The sequence below is a fragment of the Marmota monax genome, unplaced genomic scaffold (genome assembly GCF_021218885.2).
Source record: "Marmota monax isolate L192 unplaced genomic scaffold, Marmota_monax_Labrador192_F-V1.1 WCK01_AAM20220418_F8-fsc00044, whole genome shotgun sequence".
In the NCBI taxonomy this organism is placed as follows: Eukaryota; Metazoa; Chordata; class Mammalia; order Rodentia; family Sciuridae; genus Marmota; species Marmota monax.
This window is the reverse complement of record NW_026695198.1, coordinates 5,524,226-5,537,571: the sequence shown is the minus strand read 5'-3', so window position 1 is coordinate 5,537,571 and position 13,346 is coordinate 5,524,226. Positions and strand designations below refer to the sequence as shown.

Genomic DNA, 13,346 nt, shown 5'->3' with positions numbered 1-13,346 from the left:
TTGAGGATTTATAGGAAATAGTGTAGAAAGTTAAAGTTGTGGGACAACTAAAATATTATTCAGAGGTGCTTTATCATTCATTTAAAAATAATGGTGAAATATTGAATGTATTTGAGAGGGAGGTCAGTACTCACTAGACTGTCATTTTATACTGCCGTGAGATTATATGAGAACACTAGGGTTGTGGTTGTGCAACCCTGGTTATCGCAGGTGCTACCTTCCAGACTCTCACCTGTATCCGTTCTACTTCTAGAAAGGTGGCCGTTTGGAAGGCTCTTTCCCACTGGGCAAGGTCACACTCTAACTCCACGGAGAAGTAGAGGTCTTCCCCAGACTCAGACTGCACAGTGAAGCAATGTTTCCGCCGGTCCAGCAGGTCACTGTCCTGATGAAAACCTGGAGTTACACCAGCTGGCATACATCAATTCATATTGCTAACATGACCAGACTTTGCATCAATCAGCCTTGAACGCAAGGTGCCGACGCCACCATCAAAAAGATAACACTCTGCTGTCACTAAATCTTCATTAAAAATGGCTGAAGTTACCAAAACTCCAGGCTTAAAGTTCGCACCAAATCCATTATTCCTCTCTATCCACACTGATGCATATCCATAAAATAGAAGTTGGGCTTTCTTCCTTCAACTCTTACTGTAACATAACTACCAAGCCATTTAAAACATAAAACTCAAGTTTATGACTATAGGAAAGGGTGATGTACAATCCCGTTTCTTTCAAACAAAGCTGTCAAGACATTGGAATTAAAAAATGCTTATGTTTGTAAAATACAGATTTTTTAAAAAGCTTTATAAACATGTTAGGTTTTCACTGAGTTGATTTTGGAAAATTTTAAGCAATTATGAAAATATTCTCCATGAGAGATGAAAGAGAAAATGATTCTAATTTGTCTATAGCAATTACATTGAATTTTTCTTTAAAAAAAACACATTTTTCCTCACTTGTGTAACTATATTTCATTGAGTCAAAAGGATTCTGAAATCGGCAATTTCTTGGTCTTACCAGAGTTTTCAAAAAAGTGTATTCCAATTTTCAGAGATGTTAAAATGTGGAAAAAACTCCACTAAGAATTTATGAAATAGAGTAACCTAATGTAATTTTTCAGATTATAGCTTTTGAAATACATAGGCGGTGTACTGAAAATTGCCAAAAGGTTAATCATTGGTGTCTTTAATCATTTCCTTAGATGGAAATGTGCAAGTAAATGTATCATCATAAAACACAGAAAATGTTAAAAAGTCTCTGCTTTGACAGTGATTTAAAAATAATAACTATTTTCTTTTCATCTCACTTGTATTCTTGTAATTGCTGGAAAAGAGATAATAAAAGGCAGTTAGTTACTTCCAGTGTTGCAGAATTTAGCTCTGACACTTGCTGCCAGTAGATGCTCAAAAACTAAAAAAGAAAATGTGCTCTTTTTGTATTTATGATGTTCCTATGTTGTCTAAATGAAGAAAAAAAAAAAAAATTAATGTTCCTTGAGTACAGTCCAGAAATAAACAGATTGTAAAGTACTTTTAAATTTGGATCTTATGTCTAGGGAGTGTGTTGGTGATATTAAATAAAAAACAAAAACAATAAACATGCTAGTACAATTATTATGTGTTTTTATAAAAATAAGAATATGATATTAATCAGTATATATTAGGAAGCCAGAGAATTGTTCTTTATGAAGTAAATTTTAAATTGTGCTTAAGATGGCATAGGAGACTGAGGCGGGAAGATCACAGGTTCAAAGCCAGCCTCAGCAACTTAGAGAGGATCTAAGCAGTTTAGTGAGATCCTGTCTTAAAATAAAAAATAAAAAGGGTTGAGAATGTGGCTCAGTAGTTAAGTACCCCTGGGTTAAATCTCTGGTACCAAAAAAAAAGAGGCTAAAAATGATAGTGGCTAAAAATGAGTAGGAAATTAATATGAAAAATGGAAAGCAAGACTCTTCTTTCCAGAGAGAGAGGAAAAAAAATGGTAGAGGCCTGCAGCAAGACAAGCACATCAGATAGAGCACTAACCTCTAGGATATATAAAGCACTAAAAAACTTAATACCAAAAACACAAATACCCAATCAATAAATGGGCCAAGGATCCGAACAGACACTTCTCAGAAGAGGATATACAGTCAGTCAACAAACATATGAAAAATAGTTCAACATCTCTAGCAATTAGAAAAATGCTAATCAAAACAACTCTATGATTTCATCTCACTGCAGCTATCAAGAATACAAACAACAATAAGTGTTGCTGAAGATGTGGGGGAAAGGGCACACTCATGCATTGCTGGTGAGACTGCAAATTGGTGCAGCCAATCTGGAAAGCAATATAGAGATTCCTTGGAAAACTTGGAAAGGAACCACCATTTGACCCAGTTATCCCACTTCTTGGTTTATATCCAAAGGCTTTAAAAACAGCATACTCTAGGGACACAGACATATCAAGCAGCAAAATTCACAATAGCTAATTATGGAACCAACCTAGATGCCCTTCAGTAGATGAATGGATAGGGAAACTTTAGTCTCTATACACAATGGAATATTACTCAGCATTAAAAGAGAATAAAATCATGGCATTTCCAGGTAAATGGATGAAGTTCGAGAATATAATGCTAAGTGAAGCAAGCCAATCTCAAAAAAACCAAAGGCTAAATGTTTTCTTTGATAATAGGATGCTGACGAATAATGGCGATTAATTGGGTGGAGAGCATGGGAGGAATGGAGGAAGTTTAGATAGGGCAAAGGTGAGGGAGGGGAAAGGAGGAGGCAAGGGGGTAGGGATGATGGTGGAATGAGTTAGACATCATTACCCTAGTACATGTATGAAGATACAAATGGTGTGAACATACTTTGTGTACAATCAGTGACTTGAAAAATTGTACTCTGTATGTGTAATATGAAATGAATTGCATTCTGCCATCATGTATAACAAATTAGGATAAGCAAATAATTTAATAAAAAAAAGAGTGAGTTAATGATGCATTCCAGAAAGTTTGACTAAGCTCACACAAAAAGTGGGAGAGATATTAAGAGTTGAAACTTGGGTGAAGAATGAGGAGATGGGTCCAGTTATAAATTTTGCAGTTGAACATAACTGTAACGACAAGCAATTACATCAAAATTTTAGTATATGCTCTATCTATACTACAGATAATTTAACATTTACACTAACTTTTTAAATTAATAACATTGGCACAAAATTATAACTAAACATTGCAGAATTTTCAGAAACTTTGCCAATTGTATGGGTTTAATTGGCTTTAATTTCCCTTGTAATATAAAATGTTAATCAATGTCATTACTAGCCAGAGAATTTTGCTATCTCTTCATTCTCATAAACCACACATTGCAATAAAGTCTCAAAATGACCTTCATGTATAATTTTTCTATTCTCTTGGCTTATTTCTATTCTCATAACTTATTTCAAACTTGATGTAGCATCTTCTATATATTATTCATATACTGAAGCTCTCACAGACAAAGGGTTTTCTAATAAACTCTGCAAATAAAATTTCAACATCTTAGAATACTTGCTTGTCATTTGTTTCTGTTGTTTGTAAGGCATTTCCCATTCACTGACTCACTCTATAAGCAGTATGGGCATCAGAGTACTAGGCCCTCATATAGTGAAGGAGAAAACACCTTATGAGCTTGCTATAGAGTTAAAGCAATAGGGAGCAATAAATAATTTTTTAGAGAAAGCAGGAAAGGGGAATGTTTTATCCTAGGAAGAGAGTGTAGCATCCTTAAGGACTTTAAGACTAATGCAAGAGCAGTTACAAGCCTAACTGATGCTCTGCTGCTGCTGCTGAGAAGTTCACAGGGATGCATGGCTAGAAAAGCCACTGGAACATTTCAGTTAAGAAGCACAGAACCAGCTGCTTGAGACAGAAAGGGGGGGGGGCGTGTTGGGAGTAGGTGGATGGGAGAAGGCAGAAACTGAAGGAAGGGGCCACAGATTTGGAATTCTTTTTCAGAAGTTCAGTGAACAGCGACTGTAGCCCAAACTTTACAAAGGCTTACTTTCAAAGTGGTCAACTAAAACCCTGGATTCCCAACCATTGGAATTTCCTCCTTTGTTATCTGTGCCATTTCCAAGAGTTGTGTTGACATTCCTTGTCTTCAAGTAGCTACAGTTTTTATCAAGTTAATATAAGCAATCGATACTATTAAGAGAACAATTAAAATAATAACATTCACAATTAAAGATGGGTATTGGCTAGAAATGTTCATAGTATAATGAATGTTTATGCATGTTTATCTCTAACAGTATTAATGAAAGTGTATCTATACTTGTGTATGTGTGTATATATGCATTTTGTATATATATATATATATATATATATATATATATATATATATTCTTCTCTCTCCCCCTCTTTCTCTTGCTCATACAATTGTATATGATAATAAGGTGATCATAACCCAGGTGCTATCTTAAAGTGTCTGGATTCAAATCTTATCTCTCCCAATTTTTAGTAGGTAATCCTGGGCAAATTGATTACCATATCTCTCATTTACTTCACTCATCTGTTAAAATGAAAATGATTAACTGGTCTGATAAAGATGATTAAATAAGATATTACATATAATTTTAGCTTAATTTTGGATAAATAGTAATTCTCAATGTCAGGTAATTCTGATATCAGAATAGATATTCAATAAAATTAATATGTCATCCTACTCTCCTTTGACTGGCTCTTGGTATACATATATAGAGAGCAGTGCAATTTTAGAAGGGACAGTATTCCCTTTATGTTCAATATTGGTCAGACCCATATGAGTCAGAATGTGATTTTCCTCCCAGTATAAACAATCACTTGGGAATACTTTCTTTACCTGTTGGAAAGTATAATTTAATAATGGCAGTTATACTAAGTTATACTAAGAACTAAACATATCTTGAGCATTATTGGTAAATTTTTATCATTTGCCTTTCTATATCACAGTATTCTCTGTTTTATGAAATTTGTTCTAAATTCCATAAATTCTTTCTGCAGAGGATCATTAGCCATGTAGTACATTTCACAGATCCATGAAGCAATACTAAAAAGAAGCAATGCATTATAAATGTTGGCTCATAATACATATTTTCCCAAGTTATTCTGCAATCAATGGGGGTACTTAAAGTATATTTCTTACTATAAGTAATTAAGTAAGCAATGAGTTTTAAATAATTATTGAGTTAATACATATAACCAACCATAAATTTGCTTTACTTAAAACATATAATGTAAAAGTTACAAAAACCTGACAAAAATCAGTGCATTATCATGACGGTGGAGTTTCTGGGTATGTATTTTCTTCCACTCTTCACACTACAATTGTTAACCCAGTGTGTGCCAGTAAGTCAGTACCCAGTTTTATATTTTTCCAGGTCCACTTATCATGCTCTAATAATATCTAATTTTATTTCATTTCCTTCAGATTAATGGCATCTATGAAAGTAAGAATACACACGAAAAAGGAATGGTATCCCATTCAGGGCAAGGATAAATATATTTGTATTATTATGTTAAATGTAAATTTCTTTGTATAACCTATCACCTTACCAATATGTTTATGAATGTTAAGCTTGTTATTGCTCTTTTATGTGAACTTGTAGTGAGTCAGAAAATCACTGATTCATGAGTGCAAAATTATTTAAGCCAAACCAAAATTGTGCCTTATTTTATTGAAAAATAGAAATAGACCTAGAAGAATTTTCTAGGATTTTCTAGCTATAAATTCAGATTTTTATTATTTTGCAGCTATATGGTAATCATTAGATTACCAAGTTACCTTTCAGCTTTTTCTTATAAAATAAATGAAGTATATTATTGTACCTTTCCTCATAGGTGCTGTCTAGTCATAATCATACTACATGGTAATGTGAGAAGAACAATCATTCTAACAAAACCAAATCTTTTCAATTTATTTAGAATTAGATCTTTAGGAATGAACAAGTGTTGATCAAATCTATCTCAGGTAGTTTTATTACCTAATTAGTATTCTTTTTTTCATCATTTTTATGAAAAAAGCACTCTTGACATTACCGTATATAGTAAAAAAAATTCTATAAATCAAAATATCCTAAGAAATACATGGTATTTCAGAGTCATGGCTGGAGGCAATCCCACTTATTGTTCCAAATGTGGCCACTGGAGTGTCACAAACAGCAGGAATGGTGCTGGTCATCTGGTTCTGTCTTGAAGAAATATTCCAAACAATGCCACATTTAAGTGTCTCCAAAGAATGGAATTCTAATTCTTACCCTTTAATACTTGATATATGGAGTGTGTTCTTCAATGATCTAGTATTCTGTTTTGAAAACTGTGTCTCTCATATAGCAGTTGATATTATTTTGTTCTTACTCTTTCTTCAGATGTAATTTTAATGGTAACTTATTAAAATGATGTCCTTTTATATTCTTGAGAAAATTATCAAGTTACCTTTCAGCTTTCTCTTATAAAATAAATGAAGTATATTATTGTACCTTTCCTCATAGGTGCTGTCTAAGCTATTTAATTATCTTGCTATCGTCACTGCAGCCTGTCCAACTTAGTTTGAGTCTCCCAAGTATTCTAAAACATAAACTAGCAGAATGGACTTATATGGGTCTGACCAACATTAAACATAAAGGGAATACTGTCCCTTCTAAAATTGCACTGCTCTCTGTATACCTTAGAACACTGTATTAATGCCTTGCCTGGGGAGATGTAAAAAGTGCTAATCATTGTGGGAAATAGTATCCAGCCATAAAACCGCTCATAAAATGTGTTCAATGAATACCACACTTTGTCAGATGAAGGGAGGTGTAGGGGCTAAGCTATTCAATTAGTACTCATTAATATAGATGATACAATCTTTGGCCTGACTTCAGAATTCCCTTCTAAAAGAAGACTCAGGATTAAAGAACACAATTTTTATCCTAGATTCATGAGATCCATCTTTATTCACCCTCATTTTCACTTAAACAATTATAAATAATTGTGAAAACACTTTCAAGCAGAGCTTAAGATTCCAGATAGTCGTTATTATCTCAGAATTTATATTATTCTTGGTCTATCACAAAATCTATAGTACTGAATGTTGTTGATATTCAATAAAATATGTATGGCATGCCTGCTGTGTACCAGGCGCTGTTCTAGAGTATAGACATACCACTTAGCAAAACCAATGACATCTGTGACTTGTGGAGCTTTGGTTTGAGCAGAACAAGACAAACCATGAAACAAAACAAAATGCTTAACTATACTATGTCAGTGACAAAGCCAGTTAAGAGCTTTAGAAGAGTGCTCACCTTGGGAGGCACTACTATTTATACAGCATGAAAAGATGCAACGTGTGGGGAGAGCCACGAAGAAAAAGAGCATGAGTCAGGCTGGGGTTGTGGCTCCAAGGTAGAGTGCTCGCCTACCATGCCTGAGGCACCGGGGTTCGATCCTCAGCACCACATAAAAATAAAATAAAGATATGGCATCCACCTATAACTAAAAATAAATATTTTTAAAAAAAGAGATTAAGACATTTGGGGAAAGAGGCAAGAAGTCCAACAAACCCAAGGCTGGATGTAATTAAACATGATAGCGGAACTGGGGTGAATTTTTGTGCAGGTGGCAAGAGACAAGAGCAGACAGAGGAAGGCTGAGAGGCATGAAGTGGTAGACCTCTCATACAGTGTCCCCAAACATTTGGGTCTCACTTTTGAGTGAAATTGGCAGCTAGTAAGAGGTAAGAGTTAAGACAGGAGATAGGGTAAGAAAGAATTAGACACAAGCTGGAAAGTGTCCCAGCAGTGATGTGGGATGTATTCTGCTGATCTGCCAGATAAGGAGCATATTAAAAAGAAATGTCAGGGGTGACTACAAGGTGTGAGACAGGAGCAACTGGAAAGTTGGAATGGGTGTTAGTTGAGGTGAATGGTGAGGGCATAGGAGCACATAATTGAGTTTGACATTTTTATTAGACATCTACTTACGACATTCAGGAGGCAATAAATGCATTTGTTTGGAATGCACGGTTGAGTTCTAAATAAACTCAGAATCATCGGCAGATAAGTGGCATTTAGTGAAGTAAAATTGGAAATGGGTTGGAAATACCAAAAGAGAAAGTTTCCACAAAGTACTATGAGGATAATTCTCAGGAAGTTTGGTCCTCCCCTGTCATTTTTCTGCAAAAACATAAAAATATCAAAGCTTATTTCAAAAATAAATTTTCTTTTACAAGCCCAAAATAACATCAGTTTTTTTTGGTTTTAAAAAATGTTTTTTTTTTGTTTTGTTTTGTTAAAAAAAGTCAGGTTATATGATAAGTATAAGAACAGACTGCAATGACTAACCTAAAACTATATAAATTGCTAATATATGCACATCCACTAATGAAATATGTTTTAATTTGTATAATGTTGTAGGAAAAGTAGAGACTATGTGAAAAACTGAGCATAAAATAATTTAGAACGATAATTTCTACTGAAGTAAAATACTCCTTCATCTCCTTTTGTGTGTAATTTTTTTCCATTCCTGACATCTTAAAAACTATGTGTTAACATGAACATTGTATTAGTTTATTTTTTAACATAAATAAAATATAAACATATACCTTTCTAATGGATTTTATGTAAATACAGAATATATGGTATCCTTTTGCCAAAATACGTTTTGTTTTTATTTCTGCACTCAAATTGATAGACTCTTAAAGTCTGTAATTGATGAAATATTTATTATATTAGCTCTAAAGTTTTCAACATATATTCACTATGTCAATTTATCTTTTGTTGAGATGGTTATGACTTTTATTTATTTGGAAAAAAAAAGGATTTCTCCAATATTTTGTGTGTGTGTGTGTATATATATATATATATATATATATATATATATATATATATCAAGAGACAAATCAAACAAAATAAAGTTAATTAGGCTTTAAACTTTACTTAAATTCTGTTTGCAGGTTATTGCTCTCTAATGCGTAAACTTGCATCCTGAGGGGCATTCTGATGGAGTGTGAATAGACAGAAATCTGTCCACCCAGGTCTGCTGTGTTTTACGATCATGTGTCAGCTGAGCTGACTCGGTGACCTTGCCTGACTCTGGTAGAACCTTTGTTCTCACTTCTGTTCTGCAGCCCAGTGCTTTCTTGTCACCAGCGCCCTAGCAAGCTGCACTTAATGACTAGGGTTCAAATTGGGGCTGATAAAAAAAGAAAGACAAAGAGAGAGGGTGGCTTGGAAGGGCTTTGGCAGAAGTGGTTGACAGAGTGATGACAACTATGCCCTAGTTTGTAGCACTTGTCTCTTTCATATTCCTGTGTGTACAAGCTTATTGCTTCTCCAGGTGAAAAGAATCTAAAAATGATATTTCTTTGTCTTATTCATAGTCGAATGAAAAAAAATTTAAAAACCCTAAAAGTTTTAGGTATTAGCAAGTTCTATGTGATTTATTCTCTTTGAATTGTTATCTGAAGCAGTTCTTTAAAGTGGAATTCACTTCCACTTACAATGCCCTACTGGTATGCAGGTTAAGCAGATGGATCAGAAATTTTAGGAACTGCAAAGGATGGGGTCATTACAATCCTCAAAAGAGTTACAGTTGAGAGTAGGAGTAGAACAGGGGGACTGAAGAGACCAGGGTTATATTCCTGTATCTGTCTACTCTTCACTCCATGCAACATAAGACTCAAGCGATATCTCCGGAGTTCCCCTCTGCTTGTGGTGACTACATTGGGTAAAACTAAAGATATGCCTTTGTTGCACATGATTGATACCACTTCAAGGGAAACCTTCATCTCAAGAGTAATTTACAGTTTGAAATTACTAACATGTATTCAACACTTACTAAGTTCTCCATTTAAGCATACTTATTAACAATGCTAGTCCCACACTGCAGCTGTTATTATAATTCTTGATTTAAAAATGAGGATCCTGAAATAAATATAATTAAATAATATAGCAATGAAATATTGTTGGTAATTATTAAGGTCAACTTCAAGCCCAGACAACTTAATGTTGTTGCATACTATTAACATGGCACTGCTCTTTCTCTCAACTAAATAATCTAGCAGTCTGTGTTGATCAGACATATAAAAATGAAATAATAATGAGTACATAATGAATGGCTGAAATATGAATGTACTTATGGAAATTAAAATTCAAAAAAATTATTTATATAATAAAATAATAACCATAAGTAAATAAATTTCTAAGAGTTTTGGCTTATACACAGTCCATGGTCTGTTATTCAGAGCAAAAAGAACTTAATGGGTTTCCAGTAATAATGAAGCAATGTTTAATATTATTCCATGTTTTGATAAAAAATGTTTCAAAGTTAGCTTACAGTAGAACCAGTAACTTCATTACCCTTAATTCACTCTCTCTCTCTCTCTCTCTCTCTCACACACACACACACACACACACACACATACTTGACCACAGCAGATTAGAATGCTATAGTTTTGTCAATCATGGTTCTTTTTTTAAAAAGTCACAAACAAAATTGATTTTGATAAGAGCCAACTACGGATGGAAATAATTTTAAAGGTAAAATTCAAATTTCCCTAGCTTTATTATTTAGGAACATATCAACTGAAAATATTTTAGATCTTTCAGAGGTTGATCAAAGACCCTTTTCTACCTTTTTCTAATAATCTTTAATTTACCAAGCCTACAAGAAGGAAAATAAACAATGAAACCTAATTCAATGGTTAAATTTAGTAAATGATGGGCTGGAGTTGTGGCTCAGAGGTAGAGTGCTTGCCTTGCATGTGTGAGGCACTGGGTTGGATCCTCAGCACCACATAAAAATAAAATAATTATTTTTTTATTATAATATATATAATTTATATATAATAAATATATATATTACATATTTATATATAAATAATAAATATATTTAATAAAATATATAATAATTTACATATAATAAAATAATTATTATTTTATTTTTATGTGGTGCTGAGGATCCAACCCAGTGCCTCACACATGCAAGGCAAGCACTCTACCTCTGAGCCACAACCCCAGCCCATCATTTACTAAATTTAACCATTGAATTAGGTGTCCACCTACAAGTAAAAGATAAATGTTTTTAAAAATAGTAAATAACTTTTTTTCCCAAAACCAACTTTAAACAGCATAATTAACCTGCTAATAATTCACATAATTAATTAATGTAAACCTCATAGTCCTGTAAAATTACATTTTATGAGTATAATCTGGTAAGGACTGAGCACCATGGTCCATCAAGTCAGGATCTCGTATTCTCTGTCCATAGCAGTTAGTTTGCGGCTACTGATCACTATCACTTCTCAAACTTTCACTTTTTCTTCTTTTGTAAAGAAGTATCGTGAGTAATAGAACTGTTCATTTAATTCTTTACAATACACAAAATCTAAGTATCAATAAGTATAAAATATTTGATCTACATAGCAGAACTCATATAAGAAATATATATATGTCAATATCATTATAAAGAAAATAACAGGAAAAAACGGCAAGCTATTCCAACAAAAGGAGAAGATAGTGGATCAGAGCAAAGGTGCACAATACAGTTGCTCCTCAACTTAAGATTCAAGGGGTAGAAAGACTGCTGGCTTCTCAGCAAAGTGGGTGACTCAGTGAATTCAATTGCAATTCAACATTGGAAAGTCAAATAACCATGGAGACGTAGTTAGAAACTTTGAGCAGAAAATGAAAATCAATACATTAGAGACTCATCAACTTGGCTGGTGGCAGTGGTAATAATACTACCAGCCCACGGCAGAGGGGAGAGGAAGCATGTGAAGAGAAAGAAAAAAGTGCACCTAATAAAATTGACTTAGGGAAACCTGTGGAATAGACCCAGAGACAGTGGGGAAGTTGTTGAGTGAAAAAGGATCACAATCGTTCAGCCAACTGCAGAGAGTCCCAGCAGGAACCACTTTCAAATGGCCATCCTGAGGTAGCAAGCAGTGTCAGGATACCCAAAGCTCATGAAGGAAGTTTCTAGCCTGACCCAGTAGTCAGTCACCTATTGTGTGTTTTAGAATGTGCCTGGAACAGCATGATAGAAACAGATGCATAGAGGACTTATACCTTGGGTGATACAGGCTAGGGAAGCTTAGAGAGAGTCCCCTTTTTGACTGGTGACTCATATGAGAATCTGGGAAGATCCCAGTAACTGGTCAAACAGGCATATCTTCACTTCAGTCCAATTCTAGCTAATTCACCTCATTGGCAGTGGAATATGAGAGTCCTGCAGAGGTGTAGACCCCCTACCTTAAGAGTAGATTTTTGAAGATGTTCCTGAGACCCAGACACTCAGCGGAGATTGGCATCTGCCTAGCAACAGGGGCTGTGGATCTAATTTCAAGTACCCTCCCACAGAGATTGAAAGAATGGCCAAGACTAAATCACAGTTGTTGAACTTCCAATTTAGAACTCAGCTACAGCCCCACTCTGGGAGTACATGATTTGTCTGTACTCCCCAGTCTGTTGAATACCATACGGTGAAATGGGAAGCAGAGAGTTACTTCAACCAATTTTGGCTCCAGGACACAACATCTGGGAACTTGTTGAGAAACACAAAGAAGACATCCCTTAGCCATTGGCCCAAGTGTTACAGAGCTTAATGGAACCACCACTTGACCCAGCCATTCCACTCCTGGGTCTATATCCAAAGGACGTAAAAAAAAAAACACGCTACAGGAACACAGCCACATCGATGTTTATAGCAGCACAATTCACAATAGCTAAACTGTGGAACCAAACTAGATGCCCTTCAGTAGATGAATGTATTTTAAAAATGTGGTATATATACATAATGGAATACTATTCAGCATTAAAAGAGAATAAAAGGATGGCATTTGTAGGTAAATGGATGGAGTTGGAGAATATAATGCTAAGTGAAGTTAGCCTATTCCAGAAAACCAAATACTGAATGTTTTCTCTGATATAAGGAGGCTGATTCATAATGGCAATGGAGGTAGAGCATGGGAGGACTGAATAAACTTCTCAATAGAGCAAAGAGGTGGGAGGGGTAGGGTGGGGGTATGGGGGTAATAAAGATGGTGAAATGAGATGGACATCATTACCTTAAGCACATGTATGAGGACACGAATGGTGTGACTATATTTGTGTATATGAAAATTGTGCTCTAAAAAAAAAAATGGCACTATAGAATTAGCAATGAACATCCATTTTCCCCAAAAGTCTTGACTACCTGAGAGAAAACAAACCATTTATTTCTCATTAAGAATTTTTTCCTATTCCTCTGTCCTTTTTTAAATTTAAATATTTTAGGTCTTTTATTTTTTATGTTTTTAAATTTTTCCATTCAACTTGATTGTGTGTATGTGTTTGTGTGTGTGTGCATGTGTGTGTGTGTTATTT

At 34.4% G+C, this 13,346-nt stretch overlaps 1 protein-coding gene across 4 annotated transcripts in view; it reads right to left on the bottom strand.

Annotated features, from left to right (window-relative positions):
- Sntg1 (syntrophin gamma 1) overlaps window positions 1–13,346 on the bottom strand; it is an 828,698-nt gene that overhangs the window by 69,025 nt on the left and 746,327 nt on the right. For all 4 annotated transcript variants that reach the window (XM_058574019.1, XM_058574018.1, XM_046428541.2 and 1 more), the window contains one exon: window positions 233–385. In XM_058574019.1, the coding sequence (XP_058430002.1) occupies window positions 233–385 (153 nt within the window). The remainder of the gene's footprint in view (window positions 1–232; window positions 386–13,346) is intronic.